We start from the raw sequence: 24,193 nt of genomic DNA on the forward strand, positions 1-24,193 counted from the left end.
CCTTCCTGCCTCCTGACAACACTGGTGCTTCCCTAATACCATGCCTCTTGTTTCACGGGGGAGCTGAGAGTCACATTAAACTTTCCTTTTGGTGGCATTGTCATCATTCGGTCACCTTTATAGACTAAGACCCGGACACAAAATATTGCTGCCACCCACAATGACATTAATCTGTGTTCAGAAACAGAGATCAAAATGTATTTCTTATTATATATCACAGGTTACTTCATTTGTTCTTTCTCTTCCGAGTCTTATATAGTGCTTGCACTTCTCAAAGATGTTCTGATTTTCCCCTGTGAGTTCATCATTATTTCTTTGGAACATTCAGTTGACTTGGGTGGTAATGTCTGTTTATGCTGCAGATGAGTTTCGCCAGGAGCTTGGTCGCGATGGAAGTTGGGGCAGAGTACCCTGTATTGCAGAGCAGATTCAAGCATTCCCTTTCCAGATGCTGACATTTGAAAAACAAGACCATGTCAGTACCCTCTCTGTACAATAGTAATAGTAATTCACATACTTCCTGAGTACCGGTCTTTTCAGCAGAACAGCCTAACGAATATTCTGAACACACAGTATGTATCCCAAGAATTGTGCTGAGCGCAACTGGTGATAAAAGATGAACAAAATGTGGTAGCCCCTCCCTAAAGAACAATCATCTGTGACAATTAAATGGATAATATTACAAACTGCAGGAGAAACACCACAGAAGGAATAACGTTGTCTATCTTGGGGCTCGATAAACACTTCATTGAAGAGGTGATATGTAAATTGGGTCTTGAAGGGCAAAGCCAGGTGTGACTGCCTTTGGTCACGCAGCATTGCTGGGAGATTTTCATTATGTGTCACTGATGGTAACTAGTTCTGTGCTCTGTCCCCTTGTCCTCCACTCCAAGGACACGAGGACCTTCTACTCAGAACACTGTCTTTTTTTCTTTTTTTCTTTTTTTCTTTTTTTTTGACACAAATTCTCATGAAAAACTAGTAGTAGGAAGCAGAATTTTTTTTCTGTATTTCTTAGTCAAAGACCATTTTACACTCAGACATCCCACCAAGAGAGTAGAAGAGAGAACAGTCTGTTTACAGAAAAACAAAACAAAGATTCACGGAAGTTAAGTGACTCCCCCAAGCCACAAAACAAGCCTTTGAATTTGATCTCTTAAGTAAAGTGTCCTATAGTGTGGTTCCCTGATCTGTCATCAACCATTCTTCTCTCTCTTGGGATCTAGATACATGGGAAACATCTCTTTCCATCCAAGCCTATACAGTTGACGCTTACTGAGCATTTACTATGTTCAAGATGCAGAGCCAGATGCCTTAGCATTTAGTATCCCGCGTGAGACCATCCTGTTCGTTCATTCGTGTGGTCATCAAGCAGTCAGCATTAGCACCTGCTGCATCCTGAAGCATGTACTGAGTGTCGAGCTCAAGTCATAGTAACGTTATAAGGTGCTGCCTTAAACAGGACATCACTTAACACCCTCACTGACTGGTTCTTCAGATGTTAACAGTGCCTGTCCTATTTTTCCTACATTTTCTATTGCCTTGACACTATTGAGTTAGGAATTGGTGTTGTACCTGCATTCATAATTATGAATATGGACATTCCTTTCATTGAACAGATGAGGAAACCAGGATTGAGAGTGGGGAAATAAATGCCCAAGGATGTATGGGATATCAGTAATAGAGCATGGGCTAAAATCCGTATCTCATAACACCCCAGCGGAAAATCTTTCCATACTTCTTAGTCCTCATAATTTACATAAGTGCATTCTTAAAGCTAGATGACAGGGTTAAAAGAATGCCCTCAGAAGGGTCACTCTTACCTCTTTTCTATCTACGGAAGCCAAGAAGAGTCAGTAGAAACATGCCTGGAGGACCGTGGATGGAAGGGAAAGGCATCTTCTTACAGTGAAGATGTTGACACGCAGGCTGGCACCTTCAGGAAATGCTCAGAAAGTGAAAGAGAATACCCTTTGGTAGTTTAATAATCATTGACTTCTGCTTCAGACCATGACACAGGAATGATCGTGGACTTACTCTCCTGACCAAAAAAAGGGGGGGGTAAAAAAAAAACTATGAACTGAACAAAATATATGAAACACCTGAATATACGGATTCTGAAACTCACATAAGATATTAAATTCTTGCTGTTTTCAGGCATTGATAGGTAGCACAGGGCTCTTAGTCTTGAGTCAAGAAACACGGTAAGTCCCACAATGGCTCTGGCTTTCTGCCTGGGGCCTCTTTCTGGTTTGGGCACAGAATGGTGGGGCTCAAGCTCAAAGTTGAGCTCAGACGGCAGATAATGGAATTCAAGGCTACCAAAATAGCTGGGTGTTGCAGGACAAAGAAATAGAGAAAAGGAACCCTTGTGGTAGGAGCAAGGATAGAGTTTTGTGTGGGGATTCGCTTTGGGTTGTTGGCTGAGGGCTGGCTGGCTGTGCATGTGTGGAATGAGACTTGTCTGTGAGCCCTGGCACAGGTTACCTGCTGTAGGGCTGAGGACTGAATGGCGATGCCAAGTTCATGCAGTGCTGGGAAACCTAGGAGAGTCCAGTCGCCTGAATGAAGAGACCGCACCGAGGTCCTCAAGCGTCCAGTTAACTTCCCAGAGCAGCCATACCGTAGAGTGGGGACTGTGCCCTTGAGTAAGGGCCATACCCTGGGTCTAAATTCAAAATGGAAATACAATTTTAAAAGACTTTAAAAAATTAAGGGCGCCTTAATTAAAAAATTAATTTAAAAAAATTAAGGGCGCCTGGGTGACTCTGTGGGTTAAAGCCTCTGCCTTCAGCTCAGGTCATGATCCCAGGGTACTGGGATCGAGCCCTACATCGGGCTCTCTGCTCAGCGGGGAGCCTGCTTCCCCTCTCTCTCTGTCTGCCTCTCTGCCTACTTGTGATCTCTCTGTCTGTCAAATAAATAAATAAAATCTTTAAAAAAAAAAAAAAAGAATACACACTTGACTTCACCAAAAGAATCTGCCAGTAATTTACCTGCCTGCCAGGGCAAATTCAGTGCCTCTAAAGAAAGACTGTATTACCCAGACTCTCCGCACTATGACATTACAGTGCTTAATATACAATCATAAATTAGTGGACATAGAAAGAGTCAGAAGGTGTGGCCCCTACTTAAGGGGAAAAGCAATCCGTAGACCCTAAAGTGACTCTGAAGTTTGAGTTTGCCGGCAAGTACTTCCAAGTTGCTATTATACATATGTTCAGAGACTTAGAAGATGGATAAAGTAAGCAAATGTACAGAGAAATGGAAATGGTAAAAAAAAAAATTAACAAATAAAAATTCTGGTACTAGAGATGAAATTTTAAAATTTTACCACAGGAGATCAAAAGTGGATCAGAGATTGTATTTAAAAAGGGCTAGTGGGGGCGCCTGGGTGGCTCAGTGGGTTAAGCCGCTGCCTTCGGCTCAGGTCATGATCTCGGGGTCCTGAGATCGAGTCCCGCATCGGGCTCTCTGCTCAGCAGGGAGCCTGCTTCCCTCTCTCTCTCTCTCTGCCTGCCTCTTCATCTACTTGTGATTTCTCTCTGTCAAATAAATAAATAAAATCTTTTAAAAAAAAAGGGCTAGTGGACTTGGATACTGGTCAGTAGAAATCACCTATTCTGCAAACCAGGGAAATAATATTGAAAAAAATTAAAAGCCTTGGTGACTTTGTGGGATGATACCAAGATGATGGGTGTGGTTGGAATCCCGGAGGAAGAGGAGAAAGGAAATGGGGCAGAAGAATAATGCTAGAAGAAATAATTACCAAAACCTTCCCAAATTTGCTAAAAAACCTTAACTTACATATCCAAGAAATCCCCCTCGCAGGGAAAATACAAAGAAAACCACCCTTAAGCATGTCATAGTTACACACCTCAAAGATAAATTATACGTATCAATGCAGTTTTGTCAGTTATACCTCAGTAAGGGTGGAAAGAATAAAAGCCCTTCTCCCCCCCCCCCAAAACCCAGATGTGACAAGGACAAGAAGAAGCCAGCAGGGGAGAGACCCTTTCCTGGCTGTGGTCAGGAAGAGACCTTGGGATGGGAGAAGGAGTTCTAGTGACACTGTCCTACAGTTCGCAAGTGGAGGAGGGGGCATGAGGAAGGGGGGGGGGGGCCTTGGCTGAAAGGCCAGGAATTATTCTGCAGAGCCTCCCGAAGGAAAGCCGGTGCTTCCAACGCCTTAATTTTAGCTCAGTGAGACCCTTGGGACCTATGTCAGACTTCTTACCCTATTATCTCACAAAACTTCAGATCCTAACTTTGTGTTACAAGCTCTAAGTGCACAGTAATTTGTTACAGAAACAACAGAAAACCAGCACGGGGTGGAGAAAGATACACCAGGTAATAAGTAAACCCAAATGCCTACGTTAATACCAGACAAAGTAAATTTAAAGACAAAAATGATACCAGTGATAAACAGGGACATTTCATACTGATGAGAGGGTCAGTTCATCAGGAAGATACAATAACCATAAAAGTTTATGTACCGAGCAAGAGCCCCAAAATACATGAGGTAAAAATGGACAGAATTAGGGGGCCCCTGGGTGACTCAGTGGGTTAAAGCCTCTGCCTTTAGCTCAGGTCATGATTCCAGGGTCCTGGGATCGAGCCCCGCATCGGGCTCTCTGCTCAGCGGGGAGCCTGCCCCCCCCACCTCCTGCCTGCCTCTCTGCCTAGTTGTGATATTTCTCTTTTTCTCTCTCTCTCTGTCAAATTTTAAAAAAAATTTTTTTTTAATGGGCAGAATTAAAGAGAGTAATAGACAAATCCACTCTCACCAGCTAGAGACTTTAACCCTTTCTCTCAGCAGTTGGCAGAACCATTAGGCAAAACAAATCAGTAAACCAGTAAGGACTTAGACCTGACCTGACACTTTTAGAACACTGTACCCACATTTAGCACACACGTCCTTGTGCACACAGTACATTCACTGTGTAGACTACCTGCCGGGCCACTAAACAAGTCTCCATAAATCTGAAAGGATTGAAAGCCTACCTGGAGAAACAAAGCAAGTTGTGCTAAGTATGTTCTTTGTCCACAATAGAATTAAATTAGAAATAAGTAGTAGTAACAGGTGTTTAAGAAACAGAAACTAAAATGCTTCTAAATAACCCATAGATAAAAGAAGTCCTGTGGAAAAAGAGAAAATGTTTTGAAGTCAAGGAAAATGAAAAGCACAGTTATGTCAAAATTTGTGTCTTGCCCCTACAGCAGAGCTCAGAGGGAAGGACCTGTCTTTGCAAGACACGTTCAACATCCAGAGTGCTGTCAGCTGTCCCTGAGAGCTGTTCCTTCCTTCCTTTGTGGAGCTGTTTTTCCCTGAACCAGTGATAGCATTTTAACACATGTATTCACTAGCATTGCAGTGTCTTCCTTTCTAGACTCCGAAAGCCCGCCCAGGACTTGAAAGACTGCCGTCCTCTTGGGCATTCCGTCTCCTGGTTTGAGCACAGGCCTGAATGAGGGACTGGGAATAGGCCTCTTGTCCACGACAGCCCGGTGGAGGCGGGCAGGGTCGGGGCCGCGAGCCCCCCCACAGCTGAGGAAGCCAAAGCCCCAGGGTCACGCAGTGAGCAAGTGACGAAGCCAGCTTTCCAGTGCTCCTTGCGCCTGTCCTGGCAGGCCCTCAGCTGCGGACGGAGCTCTCCGCATTAGAGACAAGCGTCTCCGCTTGGAAGAGCAAAACTGATACCAGAGTCAACAGTAAACCTTCAGCAGGTCCCTAAACATCGCCTTCTCCGGAGGATCGGGGAGGGCAGTTCTGAGCTCTCCGAGGCTTTTCACAAAAGCCTCCACGAAGCTGCCCACAGGGACCCACCCCACCCCCACCCCCGCTTTCTGTAGCAGGTGGAAAGAGCTAGGCCCAGGCCTGTCAGGCGGCTGTGGCCGAGCAAGGCGGCAGTGAGCAGGCGAGGGGGCAGGTGGGGACCACCGCAGGTCCCACTCCCAGCCCCAGCCGGCGGCTGCAGCCTTGCTTCAGGGCTGAAGGCCGGGCCATGGCCCATGGGAGTGCCGTGGGGTGGCGCGGTAGCTCAGCCGCCCACGCCGGGAGGTGGGGGCTCTGCGCTCTGAGCCTCTCGTCTCTTCTCCCTGGGTTTCAGTTTGTAACTGGGGTTTGTTTCCCCTTTGTCTCTGGTTCAGCTTCCTTTTCCTGTTTGGTCTTAAGTAGAGTCTAAAAATCAAGTAGCTGCCCTCCGAGGGTCTGTGGTCCTCTGATCGGCATAGCCTGTGGGTGGACAGGACTCACCTCCTCAGGGTTCCCTGTGCTTAAGCCTTTCAGCCATGGCCACGGGGTGAGTATGGGGACCAAAAAGGGGACAGAGGAATGTCAAGAGGAAACCTAGACTCACAATCGTGTAGAGCTGAAGGGACCATAGAAATCATCCCAGACCCTCTTGTTATACTAAGGGGGAGATCAGGGACCAGAGGGCGAGGGACTTACCTGGGGTCTCAGGGCAAGTTAGGCAGAGAGCCCACCCCCACTCCATCTGCTGGTGTGTCATTACATGGGCCCATGCCCCTCTATGTCTGTGATCTGTAATGGCTTCTGTGTTGAGGGCACTGCTCAGAAGTCAGACGGCTGCCTTGGATTATACACGGGCTCTGAACCATCTAGGGGGTTGTGGTTGGCTCTGAGGTCCTGGGCTCTTCTCTTAGGTTGTTTTCCCTGAGTACTGGGCAAAGAGGGAATCACTGAGGTTCCTTTTTATAGGAAACGTCAGGAACTGACTAGCAGAGTCCTGACCTGCTTGAGAGACTGGTGACCGAGGCCATCGGCCATCAGACTCCCACCACTCCGGCTGTGCGCGGGTGACAGCCAGGCCACGCTGTGTGTGTCTCCTTGTGGGCACTCTCTCTGATGTTGGGGTAACACCTCAGCTGTGATTCTCCCCACCCTGTGACCCCAGGAAACATGGTCGGTGATAAGACAATTCTGTCCCCCGGGAACTTGGGGTGTCAACTTGATTAACTCAGTACTAACTTTGTGTCGCCCTCGCTGTACAAAGTGCTGCTTCACTGGTTTCCTTACTTGGTTCTGTTGGCCGTGTCGGTAGATCAGGAAGGTATCAGCACTCGGCTTTTGAGGAGGAAGAAGCCAGCCTCTGGAAAGCAGAGGCGCTGGCCTAGGGTCGCAGGCGTTCTGGAAGCGTTTGGCAGTGAGCTAATAGAGCTGGCCCCGCGGCGAGCGGATCGTGGCCCATACGTCTTCTGCTCCAAGCAGGTATTTTGGTGAGGGGGCATCGCAGCCTCGGCCAGCCTGTCGGAGTGCTTTCCTCTTGGCCCGGAGTCGCCAGGACCTGGGAAACGCTGTCTCCTTGTCGTTGGCTTTATTCCTGCTCCTTTGCAGCCGGTTTTCTATCACTTTAGTAATTTTCATATAATTCCGAAGGACTTGTGGGTGGAGCTGTGGAGAACCAAATACTTTGATTTCAAAGGCGTGTGCACTTCCAGAGTGGGTGAGGACCAGAGTCGTTCTCAGCTGTGAATTACAGTGTGAAAAGCTCAGGCAGTTTACTCTACCCTGTCCACTGCCGCTGCAGAAAAACGAGTCCGAAGTAAAGGGGGAGGAAGCAAAACAGGTTTTTTTAAGGTTTTTGAAAATAGTAAGAGTCTTAGAGTCTCCATCTTGAAGGACCCTTAGAGCCGACCCACAGTCGGGCTACCAGGTCAGTGGTGCTTTGGGCCTCTTACCCCCCACTTCAACTAAATTAACTGTTTTTTATCTTTGTAAAGTATTCTTCAGGATCTCTTTGAGGGGAAAAAAACGTGTATTGGCAATGTTGGTCTTGAAGTCTGGATACTTCCTAGCGAGTCTGTTTTGAGGTACACAGATCAGGAAACTGAGGCAGAGAGCGCTGGCAAGACTGGTCTGGTGAAGGAGGTGGTGGCCCAGCCAGGCGGAAAGCCTGGGGTCCTGCTCAGCCTGCCCACACCCAGCCGGCGGGGCAGCGTCAGTAGCCACGAGCAGAGCTACCGGAAAACCTGCAGGCTTTTTGGTCCTCCTGCTGCTGACCTAACGGGGTACGACATCTAGATTCCGTTCACTCGCGTGCCTGTAGCAGGCATCCACAGGGCCTTTGGTTCATGGAAACTTCTTCTGGTGCCCACTGTGGCCACCCAGAAGCCAAGCAGCATATCCCCGAGCACTTGGCCATGGGCTGGGAGCGGGAGTGCACGGAGCCCATGGCAGTGTCCGGCCTGCCCAGAACACACTGGCAGCCTTGCCTTTCATTCTGTCGGCAGTCCTGAGGGCTGCTTCCATTGCACAGAGGAAGAAACCAAGGCAGAGAAGGAGCAACTTGCTGGGAAACATAGCCTTGAGCTCCGTGTTGGCTGCTGGCTCCGTGTTGCCCTTCCACACTGAGAGCTGCTCTGCTCGGGCATGCAGAGACGCACAGGGTCAGGGGGACAGCACTCGGGAGTGGAGAGCCCGCGAGTCCCCAGCGCCACACGGCACACACAGTGATGAGTGTAGACGGAAGGAACAGCAGGAGTTGAGACGTTCGGGCTGTCGGGACCGACTTTGAGGAGAAAGTGGGACCTCAGTTGAACTCCAAAGGATAGTGCATGATTTTCAGAAAGGCACCGAGCGGGGCAGGTAGGCAGCTCAGTGAGTTAAGCCTCTGCCTTTGGCTCAGGTCATGATCTCAGGGTCCTGGGATCGAGCCCCGCATTAGGCTCTTTGCTCGGTGGGGAGCCTGCTTTCTCCTCTCTCTCTGCCTGCCTTTCCTCTTGCTTGTGATCTCTTTCTCTGTCAAATAAATAAATAAAATCTTAAAAAGAAAGAAAGAAAAAGGCACCGAGCAAGCATCCCAGTCAGCGTCAGCCAGGGGCTGCTCCAGGCGCCAGGAAAACGGGAACGAGAAAGACCGTCCTGTCCTGAAACTGCACTGGGGGCAGGGTAGGGAGCGGACGCAGTCAAGAAACCATAAGCCAGAGACAGAGACACCAAACTGCACTAGAGGCTGGTTGCAAATGACCAGGCCGTCGCCTCACCCAGCGCCCAGGTGGGGGACCTTTATCCAAATACCTCCGCTGTGACGTCGTGAAGCCACCGTGCAAAACTCTGGAGATGGAAGCATGGGGGGGGGGGGCATATAGGGAGGGACAGCAAGTGTAAAGACCCCGACGGGAAGAGTCCGGTGGGGTCAGGGTCAAAGAACAGGGAGGTTGAAGCTACGTGAACCAGGGGAGAGGGAAGGCCAACACCAGCCAAGACGTGGGCAGGCCTTCTCATGCAGAGCCCACAAGCCTGGTGAGGGGGTTCGATTTTGTTTGTTGCGTCGTGGGAAACCTTTTGGAGGGTGGTAAGCACGGGGAAAGCCAGTCATTCGAGTGGCTCATGATCTGTGTTGTGGCAGGAGCGGAGGCAGGGAGCCCTCCGGCTGGGCTTAGAGTCCAGTCCAGGTGAGAGGGGGCGGTTGGGGCTGGGGAGGGGACAGTCAGTGCAGGTGGGGAGCAAGAGCCGGGCTCGGGATGCACCGTGGAGATGCGGCCCCCAGGACACCCCGCTGGGTCGCCTGTGGGTGTGCAGGAAGTGCATCAAACCAGACTCAGGTGGCCTGTGGTTTCCCTTGCCACGGTGGGGGTGGGGGGCGCCATGTAGCAGCTGGAGTGCCAGCTGGGGGGGTCCATGGGGGTTGTGAGCCTGTGCAAGACAGGCTCCCAGTAAATGGTGGTCGAACGAGTCTGCACTGAGTGGGAACCCGCTGATTCCAGAGTGTGGCAGGAAGGGCCACGGGAGAGAATGTGTCTGCCCCTTTCTGGTGGAGCTGCTAATTTCAGTCCCTTCCCTGGCCTCCCTCTTGTCCTCATTGTGTTTCGTTGGTGTTTGGTTTTTTCTAAAGGCTTATCAGCTTCCAACATACTACATAACTTATTTATTATTTTTAATACTTTATCTCTCTCTCCACACCTGTAAAATCTAAGTTCCAGGAGGGGAGGGGCTCTTGTCTGTTTTGCTACATTTATCGAGTTGCTGGATTTAATTAACTACGTTGGATGTGTGTGCTGGAGATGCCCGGCCTACCGAAGCTCCTTCTCAGTGCAGCTTCCTGTGTGGCGTGGTGGAGAAGAGGCCAGAGAGCAGACGTTTTTCTCGCTCTCGGGTGGTGGAGGCACCAAGGCTCTCCGTCCAGTTGCTAGCCGGTTGGCTGCTCGGGTGCGCTGATTGCCCCTTGTTCCACTGCCCTCAGTGTTGAATGCGTAAAGGTGTGAGAAGCCTCACACAGCCCAGGTCCGACCCACACCTCTGCCTCCACAGCAGGGCTTGAAGACTGCCTCTAAGAGGAGCATTTCCCGAATGTGTTGTCGTCACAGGCGAGTCAGAGTCCAGAGCTTACAGTCAGATGGGCCATCGGAGAGCGCACTGTTCAACAGCTGCTCCCGGGGGCGTGTAGCTGGGTCACTTGGAGAGCATTTTGAAACTTCTCTGACTTCTCTTGTTCCAAAGAATCAGATGTGCCTCCAACTGAGACACATTACCACACAGGTTCCGGGCCACTCTCATGAGAGTGTGTGGTGTTCCTCGGGTGTCCTGGGCTGAAGATGGCTGGCAGCCAGTCTCATCCAGTGGTTTACTTTGGTGGCTGAACCCAGAAAGGCAAAAAAGAACAACAGTTATCCTTTCTAGAGTGTTCCGTGCCAGGCACTGTGATATATGCTGTATTTAATCCTCATCCTCTGAGGTGTTGTACTGTTGGTCCCAGCTGGCAGGCAAGAACAGGGCTCGGCAAAGAGGTCACTCACTCCAGGTCACGGTGGTCTCACTTGACAGTGTTGGATTTGAAACCAGATCTCATGTTCTCAAAAGCTAAGCTTAGCTGTAGCCTCTTGAAGGAACTCACCCCGAATTGCAGAGTCAAGGTTAGGACCAAGGCCTCCTAATGATTGTTATCCTGCAGTCTCTGATCTCACACCATTCATCCACGAGAGACACAGAGACCTCCTGTGCCCTCCTGTGGCACCCTGCGCCTGTGTCTGTCAGTCATTTGGCAACTGCGCACCCAGGTCATGGGTCACTCCTTTCAGCCTGTCCCTGCGCTTGCTCAGGTGTGTAATGAACCGAGCCGATTGCCATGCTAATGATCGAGGGATCTGCTGGGGCTCAGCCAGGCCTCATTCCTCAGCTATCAATTTATCCTTGGAGATGAGCCTACTGCCCCAGTCCTGGGTCCAGCCAGATCTCCGTAGCTGCCCCAAGGCTATGTTGAAACCCGTTCCACAGGTAAGCAGAATCACAGACTGCGAGGACACAGGCATGTACTGGAATTTATAAACATTTCTGAGGTTTGAGTGGCCCCAGTGTCCTCATGGACTGTCGGGCGGCTCCCCACAGAAAGGGTGATGTTGGTGGCCTGGAAAGAAAGTGTGGGAAGTGGGTGTGAGACAGCTTCTGTCTGAGAATGTCAGACTCTCGCAACAGTTGGTTGGAGTGTTTTTTCCAGATTCCACTAGACTCCACAGAGAAGTGGAGAACAGCTGTCCAAGCATCTGGGCCAGTGGCATTATAGCAGAGAAAAGGCAAACATCTCGATGGTAGGTGACAGAGCAGGCTGACCCTCCAACCAGTTCGGACGGAAGGAAAGATGTCTGGGCTCACGCAGAATTCAGGCTTCGTGCGGCCAAAGCCTTCCTTTCATTCTGACCCAAACAGTCGGCGTTTGAGTTTCTGCGTTTGAAAACATGCAGGCCTCACCCACTGCTTTAGTTCCCGTAGTTCAGCCGTTCTCAAATGTGGTCAGGAGAACCGCCCTTTTAGGGTTTTGTGAGTCAAAACTATATTTATAATAACATGAAGACATTGTTTGCCTTTTTCACTCTTATCTCACAAATGCACGGTGGAACTTTCCAGAAGCTACATGACATGTGTTGACATGGTCACTGTGATAGGTAATGAAATGGGTGCTTGTGCATTCTTGTGTTTTAGAAAGTTCTCAGTTTTAGTTTCAACTGTGGTGACTACAGACCTACTTAAGCTATGTAAACAGAAGCTTTTTGGCATCCTCAGTAGTTTTTATGGGCGTAAAGCGGTCCTGTAACAAAAAAGTCTCGAGAACCTCTTTTGTAAAATAGCCCATTATGAGCGTGAGCTGCAGGAGGCGCACGCAGAATCGGCCAGCCTCCAGTTCAAGACAGCGGCGCCTGCGGGAGAGGAGGGGCCCTGAGATCGGGGGCGAAGGTGCCCGGTTTCACTTGAGGTGACACCACCTCCCAGACTGAGTGGTGGGATTGTGGGAACCCACTTCTCACAGGTATGAAATATTTCAGAATACACATTTTAAGTTGAGAACCTAACATATTAAACATATTAAACATATTTCGAGCCTGTTGCCACTTAGAAGGAAAAAAGCCACCCTATGAATGGTTGACTAATTCTCAAGGGGGGAAAGCACCTTTCCACTGGAGGGATCTGGTGGCCATTCCCTTAATCCACTTTGCGTCTGGAAGAGGAGGCCACTAGCATTGGGTGCCTCCTGCTGGGCTGGGGTCCAGTAAGTACCACCATCACCTGTGCTGGGTTCTCGCCAAATCCAGTCATGAGAAACAGTCCAGAACGTGGACAGCCTACAAGGCAATTGGCCTGAGCTCTTCACACAAAAAAGTCAACATCGATGAAAAAGAGAAAATGGCCTAACATTCTAGCTTAGGAGAGAAAAAGCAGACAGTGCAACCAGTGTCATGCGGTAGATCATGGACCCCTACAAATCAAACATTTGGGGGGAAATTGGGTGACTTTAAGGTGGGCTCTGTATTATCTATTAGTAAAGTATTTTCTTAAATGTAATAATAGTATTTAAGTTATACATTAGAATGTCCTTATTTTAAAGAAATGTGTGCTAAAAAACCTTAGGATTGAAGTATCACGGTATCTGCAACTTTCAAATGGTTCAGAAAAAAAACAAAACCATAGAAGAGATAAGTCACGTGTGGTAAAAATGCTTTACTAAGTAAAGCAGAAAAGCCCTGTTGTATGGCAGAAAGGAAGATCTGTGGTCTAGACACGGCCCTTCCACGTAACAGCACAGGACCCTAAGAAACACTCCCCTTCTCCAGGCCTGTTTCCTCCATCTGAATAAAGTACTTGTCATTATCTCTCAGCTCTGACAAAGCTGTGATTCCAAGTCCCTGTGTTCCTCGGTCACCGAACTGAGACATCGCGGTGTAGGCAAATGCTAAAGCAGACATTTATCCGAAGGTGTTTACTGAGCAATCACTAGTCACAAGCACTGGGGCTACCGGGATGAACAATATTTTTAAAACAAACCAAAAAAGAACTATCCTCATGGGGGACAGAGAAAACCAGCAGACCTTCAGTACAGTGATAAGTGGCGTAAGGAAAGGTGAAGCAGCTCCTTCTCAGCGGGAAGTGATGGCTGTCAGGAGACGACACGGAGGACAGGCGGAGGAGGGACCCGGCAGAGCAGGGCATTTGAGCTGCCTGGCATCAAGGCCTGGCTGGCGGGGCCCCTCCTGGGGATGAGCCCAAGCTCTGGACGCTCCACAGGACAGAACCTGACAACCCAAGTCCCGCCTGGACACCCGAGGTGATTCTCCAGGCCACAGGGAAGAACCTGCTGGAGACCTTGGTTTCCTCTGTAGACACTGACAGAATAAGGGGTCATGCCAGCTCCGCGTGTGGGTACAGAGGCATGTCACGCTGATTCCACCCAAGTCTCCGCTCACACAGGCGTGCCATTACCAGAGCCAGCATTTGCTCACCCAAGATGGTAGCTGGGGGCCGATCATGTTAGTAAACTGTGCTCCGGTTTATCTCCTCAGACGTATCCAAGCTCCAAGAAACTGAAAACCTAGTCAAGAAATATCACGCCCCTCATTTTCCAGAGCCTTGCGTGTGCTCCCCTGAAGCCAGGTCGCCAGCTAATGACAGGCTACGCCCGGCCTCCCTTCACTCCCCACACCGTCTCTGTGATGGACAGTGTGACTTGATGCCCCTGGCCTGTGTTTCTGATACCTCTCTGGTCCCTGGCTCACACCAGCCCCCCAGATTTTTCCTTTCTGCCCCTGTTCACTGGGAACGACTGGCCAGAAAAGGGGCAGAGTAGAAATGAACCAAGCTGCTAGCACTGGCAGCCAATGGAAGGGTGCAGCAAGGGGCCAAGAGGACTAGAACGAGGGCAAGTCTGTCCCCTCTGGCAAATGAAAGGCCAGCGGTGGCCCTGGAGAGAGGGACTGGAGTGGAGCGGGTAGGGGGCCTGCACTCTGCTGGTGGGGCCCGGAGCAGACGGCCCAGCAGGCGAGGGCCGAGGGGTGCGGCGTGTGTTCGTGGAGGCAGAGTTGAAGGGTGAGTGGGAGCACCCAGCGAGTAAGGCCCTAGAAGCCAGAAGCAGAGGCCTCCAGAGAAGGGAGGAAGACGGGGTCCGAGCTAGTGGTGCCTGTTGTTGGGGACAAGTCACTTCATGTAACGTGGGGACAAAGGTGATCACTTGCTCATGAGGGTCATTGAGTATCCCATGACATCACACGGGCTTTGACACGAGGGACCTGCACATCGGGCAGGAGGGGCACTTCATGCTTCAGAGAGAGGGTGACGAAGGAGAGGACGGTCCCCTCTGTGCCTCGCCGTGCTGCTGGGGGGAGCCTCGCATGCCAGAGCGCCCAGACAGGTTTCCATGGCCCCCACCTCCCGCGGCGGCTGCCCTCCTGCTGGCTGAGGGGCTTCCTTCCAGATGATTCTCAGCCTGCTTTTCAAGTCCACTTTCATCACTTTCATGTTGAAAGTAAACAAGTCAGGACTTTACCAGCCGCCTCAGAGTCTGGCTCTGTTTCTGCTTGGCTTTGGGAACATTTATTTGTGGCCACTTCTCTCTGGCCTCCCCTGTTCCCTCGTCACTTAACTAGTTCACTCAGCGGCTGCTGAGCCTGGGCTCGCGAGGGCCGTGGCCCTGGACTCCATCGGGAAGGCCATGCGGGAGCTGATGGCTCACCCTGGGGCCTGCCCTCAGCAGCTCTGCTTGGGAGGACGATAAGTCAAAGAGCTATCGGCAAAGCTTGGACGTGATCGGAGGACACAAGGCCAACAAGGGGGCCAAGGGGCAGACGCACACGTGTTGAGCACGCGGACTGTACTGGATACTGGGCACCTGCACAGAGAAAGATGCCTCCATTTTCTTGGCTCTGTTTTACGGAAGAGAATTCCTCCCGCAGAACCCCGTGATTTCCCTGTGACGGCATTAGCATGCCCATTTCGTAAGTGTTCATGTTTCCTGCTAGACTGTAATCCCTTCGGGGCAGGGACATGTTCTTTTCCTCCCCAGAGACTTACATCCTGCTGTTCCCTTCATAGTTACCAAGTGAATGGGAATGAACCAGATGTTTGCTGAAGGCCGTGGCACTTGGCCCGAGCTTTAAAGAAAAGGTGAGGCGCAGACCTGTGGACACAGGAGGGAGAAGAAACCTTAGGCAGAGGGAACTACTTTCTTCTTCAGTTTCTTGAGTAATTCTGGCAAGTCCTTTTTTTTTTTTTTTTTTTTTTTTTTTTTTTTTTTTTTTTTAAGATTTATTTATTTGACAGAGAGAAATCACAAGTAGACAGAGAGGCAGCCAGAGAGAGAGAGAGAGAGGGAAGCAGGCTCCCTGCTGAGCAGAGAGCCCGATGCGGGACTCGATCCCAGGACCCTGAGATCATGACCTGAGCCGAAGGCAGCGGCTTAATCCACTGAGCCACCCAGGCACCCTCTGGCAAGTCCTTTTAACTGGCCCAGCGTCAGGAGGATGCTTTCGCCATCAGACCTGGCTTTACCGCCAAGCTGCCGTCTGGGCCATGGACAGACCGCCCTTCCTCACACTTGGCACCAGGCACGGTGTGGGCAGCCCAGTGTCCGGAGAGCACAAGGAATTTGCTCTGTCGTCCTGGAACACCCAAGGTAAACAGGCGGGACAGGAACTGTGGACTAAGCCTTTGACCACCCCACAGGGAAGCCTGTCTTGAGGAAGTGGTCCCTGCCTTGGTGGCACTCATGCCCAGCAGAGGAACCCAAGGTAGAAGGCTGTTGAACGTCCCCTGCCGTGAAACCTGTTCTGTGCCAAGGCATAGGATATGCCAACTGGGTTCCACGAAGGACCATCTACCTGAGCCTGGGGCTTCCAGGAGCGCTTTCTAGCAGAAGTAACATGGGTCTCAGGTCTGTAGGATTGAGCAGGAATTACTGGGAAGCTAGGCTAGGAAAAGCATCCCAGGCGGAGGGAACAGCACGAGGCCCTGGAGCAGCGAGGCCATGGAGAATGGGAACAGTGAGTCCTGAACAAGGTGGGCAAGGCACAGAGTGTGAGGGCCCACGGGGCTGCCAAGAGCAGGGATCAGACCCTAGTCTTCGATGTAGGCTGCAGGGCTCCCGGTACTGCTCTCAGTGCTGACGCTCGGGAAGGCTCTTTGGAGGAAGGGTCTGAGAATTTGCGTTTTAATGAGCACCTCACCTGATTCTCACGCCACACACAGTTTTGAGAACCGTGAGTGCAAAGTGAAAAGAGAAGAAAGACTAACTGGTTCACATTGGGGAGCACCAAGATTTAAAGTGGTTTTACCAGGGCACGTGGGTGGCTCAGTGGGTTAAGTCTCTGCCTTCAGCTCAGGTCATGATCCCAGGGTCCTGGGATCAAGCCCCGCATCGGGCTCTCTGCTCAGCAGGGAGCCTGCTTCCTCCTCTCTCTCTGCCTGCCTCTCTGCATACTTGTGATTTCTCTGTCTGTCAAAAAATAAATAAAATCTTTAAAGTGGTTTTACAGTCTGGTTTGGAGCAACGGCCCCTTGAGAACACGGTGAAAACCTACTTTGGAAAAAGTTGTACACTCACTTTTGCAAATAATTTCAGGGAGTTCTTAGACTCGTTAAGCCTTTCTGGGGCCCCCTTTTTAAGCACCCCTCCTGTAAGTGGCGAGTAGAAAACCTCGAACGAAGAAGCCTTCAAGAAGCACCGCCTGCCCTGGGAAGCGTGCGCCAGCGACCTTGCGCGGAGCTGTTTAAGTGTCCGTCAGGGACAGAAAGCTGGTTCCAAAGGGGCCTGGAGCATGAGCAAGTGGCAAAGAAATGGGGGAAGCAGGCAGGCAGGAGCCTGATGGAAGAGAAGGAAGAGCCAGAGGGAGCAGCGGGGGTAGCAGTGGGCAGCTGCTCACACGGACTCACATCAGCCAAACTCACGTTCATGGGTGCTTATTGGGTGCTTAACCCTGTGACGGCTGTTGAGTGAAAGATGAAGAAGGAGCTCCCAGGAGGGCGATCACTGACCCCGGTCTACCCGTGATGTGCCAGATAACCTGCCTCCCGGGAAACCCGTAGCCCCAGGCAGACCCTGTCCCCAGTCCTGCTGGGGAGACAGAGGGACAGTGTGATGACTTGATCTGTCTGCAGGGGGCAGCCACATCAGGGCTGAGCAAGAGGCTCTGGCGGAGCTGGGGGACAGGGAGGTACAATCCTTGGCCCTGCAGGAGAGATCTGAGGACAGGGCACGTGGTTCCTTGGCCAGAGGGGCTGGGAAGAGCAGCCCACCCTCACCCAGAACAGCCTTTAGTCTCTCCAGGCCTGGGCGTGCAGGGGGGTGAGGCCGAGGGCTCCTGCAGAAGCAGCCGCCCCCCGGCACTGGGCATGGTGAGCACCTCAGATCCTGGGCGTCTTGAGACAGACAACAGTGTTGGGAAGCCGGAACAGATGCTTTTATGTGGCAGCTGCTCGCTGTCTGAGAATAAACCGAGTGGCACTGTAAATGGGACGTTGGGACGTTCCCACGGGCCCACGGTCATAAACGCACTCACTCAGAATCATGCATTCCACACACACTTGGTGTCTGCATCATAGAAGCCACCAGGGTTACGAAGGGGAAAACAGTGGGGTCCCGCCTTCGAGGCACTCACAGTCTCCTGAGGAAGGGGTGTGTACGCGGACCCAAAGGACCAGGACCAACGAAAAGGGCTGTGATACACCTCAGAGACAGCCCGGGGCTGCAGGAGCCACCTCCGGCCTGAGGGGTCCCCATGCTGTAGGGGTCCCCATGCTGTGCCCCCAGCCCCCAGCCCAGGCCCAGACGTAGTTCTCCAGCAAGCATCTGTGGTAGCCTCGTTCCTCTCTCTTCCCTTTTTGGCCTTATGTCCTCTGTCCTTAGTTGAATTTACACACTGTCCTCTAAGTTTTTGTTGAAAAAGAGACCCACAATCACAGTTTCTCTCCTCTAAGGCTCCTAACAAAAGGGTTCTTCAAAGCTTCGTCAGTGTCTCATGTGCCACTTGGAGGGAAATGCAGGCTTCAATTTTTTATAAATTCCTGTGCCCACAAATACCCGTGCGAAAGCCCAGATGACAATGGGATTGGACCATTTGTTCCAAAAGAACCTTCTTCTGGGAGAGACATTCTGGTGGTTCCTCCTGCTCAGAGCAGGCTTATAGGTCCCCAGAAGGAAAAGTCCACCGACCTAGTGACGCAGCACCATAGAGAACAAACCAGACACTGAGTTTTGGCTGATTCCCCCCGCTAATCAGCTGGTGGTTCTGATCACAGAAAGACAGCCGGTCAGAGAGGAAGCCCTCCTCAGAACTAACCTCAGCTTTCCCTCTGGCTTCCTGCACTTTGGGGTTCCTCAGAGCTGGGAAGGGCGGCAGCTCTGAGGCCACACGGGCAGGGCGACGGACGGTTATGTGCGACGGCTGGGGGGGAGGGATTGCCTGTTTGCATTCATGTGTGTGTTTGCATAAATGGTTTACTCATTTGTCCAGTAATGTTTTTAAAAGAAACATTTCTCTGACTGCCCTCAAATGATAACTGATCTAGACAAATGAAGCGTATGATGCCTGTGGTTAGTTAGTACAGGGTTTTCATGTCCAGGGAAGATGCGGAGAAGACCGTCGTCTCGATGGAGCTCAGAGACAATGTCCAGGCTGGGCAGCAAACAAGATTTTATTAAAACGAGTGCCTGGGTGGCTTAGTTATTAAGCGCCTGTTTTTGGCTCAGGTCCTAATGCCAGGGTTCTGGGATTAAGCCCCAAGTCGGGCTCCATACTCAGCAGGAAGCCTACTTCTCCCTCTCCTACTCCCCCTGCTTGTGTTCCGTCTCTCGCTGTCTTTCTCTCTCAAATAAATAAATTTTCTAAAAAAAAGATTTTACTAAAACAGAAATCCCAGAGGGATATAAACAAGGTGAATTGTAAGTAGAAGAAATGGGTATTTTCTTGCCTTTAGGTTTTGTTGTGATAAAATAAGCCTAGACAGGCGCCATTCAAATAGGAAAAAAAGAACCTGTTCTTATTTTGGCTAACTCCAAGTTCAATTCGAACCTGAAGTGTTAACGACAAGGAACTGTGGCCATAACTAGAATAAGAAAATGAGTTCTTGGGCGCCTGGGTGGCTCAGTTGGTTAAGCGTCTGTCTTCGGCTGAGGTCGTAATCTCGGAGTCCCCAGATCAAGTCCTGCATCGGGCTCCCAGCTCCACGGGGCATCTGCTTCTCCCTCTGACCTTCTCCCCTCTCTTGCTCTCTCTCAAATAAATAAGGAAAATCTTTAAAAAAAAAAAAAAAAAGAAAAAGAAAAAAAGAAGGAAAAAAGAAAATGAGTTCCTGGGTTCTTGGTGTTTCAGCACGTAGCAGGGGCGGGCACAGTGGTGGGTACCTTCCACCGTCACGTAGCAGGGGCGGGCACGGTGGTGGGTACCTTCCACCGTCACGTAGCAGGGGCGGGCACGGTGGTGGGTACCTTCCACCGTCTCCTGCAGCACCGGGGAGATGGGAGCCCAGGCCCGCGCCAGCCCCCAGGAGCTGCGGTTCCCCGCAGACGCTGTTCTGGCCTCCCGGCCCCCGCCAGCTCTGTGCCTCCCCCACCGAGAGTCCCACATCCCCTTCCTCAGCTCGCCAGGGGCTGAAGGTCTGCGTCTGAAGCGTTTTCTTCAGAAAGTCACCCGGCTTCCCCAGTCCCTCCAGTTCACCAAAGCGTGCCACGAGTTGTCTCCTTTTCGGGGTCGTTGCGAGCTCTCTGAGGTGAGCAACTGTCAAGTTCGCCTCTGCGTCACTAAGTGTATTTGACCCGCTGGCATCTGTGCTTGTCAGACTGAGATGAAAACCTGCCACCCCGACGTGGGACCCAGACGCTGCGGGAGCACGCGACAAAGCGGGCCTCACCGGAGGAGAGTGACTGGCAGCTTTGTCCTGTCGATAACGGTGGGGGGAGGGCCACGTGTCCCTTCAGTTGTCCAGTGGACTGTCATGGGCTGTTCCAGACACTCTGTAACGAAAGGACTGTGAGTGCTGTGTCGCTCAGAACGAGGGAGGCGACGGCCTCACAGCTGAAACCACATCGCAACCAAGTGGGCTGCTTTGGAGAGCAGTTTCTGTCGAAGGCTTCGCCTGCACGCGACTGCTTTAGAAGGCAAGCTGCACGGGACAGGAGAATGTCCCATCTAGGCCCTGAGGTTCTGCAGTGAGTGACGTGCCAGGCTCTGGGCCCGCAGAGAACCAGATGGGCATGGCCCACCTGCGCAATGGCAGGGCCGTGTCTCTCTGGTGCTCCCAGAAGCAGACGCCAAGACCCTTCAGATGATGACGTGCAAGAGGTTTACAGGGAACCGTCCGTGAAGGACGGAGGGAGCAAGCAGGGGGAGCCCCAGGCCAGGAGGCAGGAAGGGCGCAGGGCTGAGTAAGAGGCATGTCAGGCTGGTGCAGGGCCCCGCGGAAGAGCCGCACGTCAGGCAGGAATGAGCCGGCTCCCGCTACACCAGTCATTGGTAGAGGACCCTGAGATCATGACCTGAGCCGAAGGCAGCGGCTTAATCCACTGAGCCACCCAGGCGCCCTATTGTTTCTAATTCTTAAATTGTATTAATATGGCCATCCTTTCTGGTAACCACCACTTCTCACTCTTCTGGGCATGCCTACCTAGAACAAGCACGCCTTACCTTTTCAGTTTGAGCCTTTAATATGCTGGAGACTAAGAAACGACACGTTCTAGGCCATCTGGCTCCTATGCGAGTGGAGAGGCCAGCGGGCTCTGAGACACCCTCAGAACGCCCTGACAGGAGCTGTAGCACTGATCGTGACGATGACCATCTTCTCTCTCCGGGGGCTTCTAGTGTTTCTTCCCTGCTTTTCTGTCATGTTCTGAACAGAGGGAATGTCTTCAGCGAAGTTGGATGCAGCTGTCTATTAGTTTTACTTGTATTGCTGGGTTCTCTAGAAGGTCGTCTATTCATTTGATATCTGCACAGCTTGTAGGATAGTATCGTGTCATGGTATCATAAATAGAACATTTTGCTGGATGTTGTGAAGAATATTATGTGCTTTAGAGTCAGACAGAACTGGTTGGAAATCCCAAATGTAATCCCTGAATACCTGTGTGAATTCGTGAAACTCTTCCTAAGAGTCTGAGCCACCCTTTGCTTGTCCACAGAATGGGGGCAGTGAGTGGCTGTCCTGAGTTGTGACAAGTAAGTGCTTTAATGCAGTGTCTTATTTAACATAGTGCCTAGAATGTTGTCGGCAGTCGGCAAATTAGAATTAGAGTTCCTTTCTCATCCAGCACTTTTTTCCTGAGAGGAAGGCTGTGCGTCTTTTGTAAGCCATGTAAGCTGTTGGCACAGACCCTCCTTTGGTGGTCGTTGGAGAATGAGAACTCATAGATCAGCCCCTCCAGGGACAGTTGGATGCTCTTGGTATCAAGGGGCAGTTGGCCTCTAGTTCAGAAAAGGGAAAGCCTCAGAGCAGAGCCTGACGCTTAGCTTTTCTCTCGGTTTGCAGCGAACAGAGTATCTGCCAAGCCCGGGCTTCCGTGATGGTCTACGATGACACCAGTAAGAAATGGGTACCGATCAAACCCGGCCAGCAGGGATTCAGCCGCATCAACATCTACCACAACACTGCCAGCAACACCTTCAGAGTGGTCGGGGTCAAGCTTCAGGATCAGCAGGTGAGCGAGGGAGCAACAGGCTGGGCTCGTGGGCGTACCCCCCCCACACACACACACACAGTGAAAAAAGTTTAGGAAAAAATAAGGTCGGGATTTGGGGTCGGAAGGTCTGGGTTCACATAACGCTGCGCGGTCTCAGACTGCACGGTATGAGACCTTGAGCACACACTCTTTTCTGAACGTTGTTTTTCACATCTGTCTTGCAGAGACAGTAATCCACATGCAGTGTACCTCACTGTGTGTCATTATCCCATTAGAATAAAATAATAGACGGGAAACAGCTGTGGAAATGCTACTGCGGGCCATGTTAGTGTCTCCTTCCGCCTGCACAGCCGTAAGTGACGTGTTGTGAAGATGTTTGGCTCCTCAGCCCCCGAGTCTTCCTTTGGAAAGAATATCAGGATGGTTGGGGGCGCCCGGGTGGCTCAGGGAGTTGAGCGTCTGGTTCTTGTTTCAGCCCAGGTCATGATCTCAGGGTCATGGGGTGGAGCCCCACTGTTGGGCTCTGCGCTGGGTGTGGAGCCTGCTGGAGATTCCGTCTCCCTCTGCCCCTTCCCCTCCTGCGCTCGCTCTCTCTCTCTCTCCTCTCTCTGTCTCTCAGAAATAAATAAATAAATCTTTTTTGAAGACTCTGGGATCGTTTCTGCCCCGAATGGTACCTCCTGAGCGAATCAGACAAGATGGCGAGTGTACTGGCTAATTCCGTGCAAACCCAGGGCCAGCCCCAGCAGAAGGAGCTGTGCCTGTGTAACCCGAGTACTCTGACGTGACACAGACTGAAACACACGTAGAGGAGGAGACCGTGTAGCTTCGCCACAGTGACTTTGGCTACCGCTTCACGGTCTGCCTCCAGCTCTCTTCGAACAGACTGACAAGGACGTTTTCAGCAGTGAAAGGAATGCTTCTGCGGTTTTGGCACTTATGAAAAACTCTACTCAAATAACCCCTCCTGCCATCCTTTGTTGGTCAGGGCCTTGCTAAATTGAGCAGCAGGTTAGCTGCTATCTCGGTAAGAATCAGCACGTTAGCCATTAGAAGACAAAGGACAAAAACTGAGGACTCTGTTTTTAGTATGTTGCCTGTTGAATGGGTTTCTGCTTTGGCCAAAACGGCCCTGTTAAGTTTCAGATTCTTGGGGCCGAAAGGGACAACCCCAATGAAAGGTCCAACCTGGAACTCTTGGTACCTTGAGAGGTGTCACTTTCCCTTGTCAATGAGCCATAATGGTAGAAAGGGTTTTCTAGAAACCTTCTGGAGGCTGCCTCCCTGTTCTTCCAATTCATTGGTTCTGTCTCTGCCTTTTAAGTGTACACTGTGCTATATATTACAAGATACATATGGCGACAGTTATGGGCACGTGTCCCCAACACCCATGGGTTGGTATAGCAGAGCAGTACCTCCCTGCTACGTGCTTTGACTTCAGGTCCATTACCTAGTGCAGCTCCTGGATCACAGTGGGTGTTTCCTGAGTGATCCCCTTTACTATGGCAAGTTTCCCCGGCCCTCACACCTCATGGCTGCCCTCCAGGGCGTGCCAGGAAGCCAGCATGGTGTGCTGGAAACGCCCCGGCCCTGGAGAACCGGATTCCATGCCACCGACATGCGCCTTGTGCATAGGAGCCTCGTGCCTCCCTGCCCCTGTCCCCAGAATCCACGCGCCGAGGCTCGTGTGGGAGACCTTTTCCCCACACGGGGAGGGACTGGTGGCAGTCCTCAGTGGCCTCCTGGGTAAATTCGGAGGCTGTGTTGTGTTGTGGGAATCTAACTAAGAGATTCCCAGAATCTGACGGAGAAGTTACCAGCACAGCCACCACTTGGAATTGCACATTCAGGAGACAGGCTCCTAGAATGTGGCTGAGACTCTGTTCCCCAAAGCGATGGAGCGTACGTACATAGTATACATACCTGCATGCATACATACATGTGTACATACATACATGAGCACACGCACATAGCAGCACACAAGGGATCCTTAGGAAGCCAGGGCGTTAGAGAATGTGGCCAGAAGCCTGGTCCACAGAAGCTCCTGTGACCTCAGGAGAAAAGACTGATTTTCACAGATCTGTCTCCCAGTCTACCTGGACTGCAAGATCAGACACGTCAGACGGAGATCCCTCAGGTTATAACCAGGTCAGAATATGTTACACGTTTAACGTGATTATGGTTCCTGGAGCACTTTTCATGTCTATTACTTTAGTCTCCCGGGAACCCCAGAGGATAACAGCATAAGCATGTATCAGCCCCACTGTGCTAAATGGGTAGGCGTAAAGCCCGGTGATCATTTA

General features: G+C 51.2%; 1 protein-coding gene across 7 annotated transcripts in view; it reads left to right on the top strand.

The window, feature by feature from the left end:
• Nucleotides 1-24,193, top strand: part of EVL (Enah/Vasp-like) — a 140,805-nt gene that overhangs the window by 66,821 nt on the left and 49,791 nt on the right. For 6 of the 7 annotated variants that reach the window (XM_059183094.1, XM_059183097.1, XM_059183099.1 and 3 more), the window contains exon 2: nt 21,740-21,908. In XM_059183094.1, the coding sequence (XP_059039077.1) occupies nt 21,740-21,908 (169 nt within the window). Of the gene's footprint in view, nt 1-6,145; nt 6,303-21,739; nt 21,909-24,193 lie in introns of those variants that run through there. The other variant, XM_059183098.1, reaches the window with a different exon arrangement.

The sequence above is a fragment of the Mustela lutreola genome, chromosome 7 (assembly GCF_030435805.1).
Source record: "Mustela lutreola isolate mMusLut2 chromosome 7, mMusLut2.pri, whole genome shotgun sequence".
In the NCBI taxonomy this organism is placed as follows: Eukaryota; Metazoa; Chordata; class Mammalia; order Carnivora; family Mustelidae; genus Mustela; species Mustela lutreola.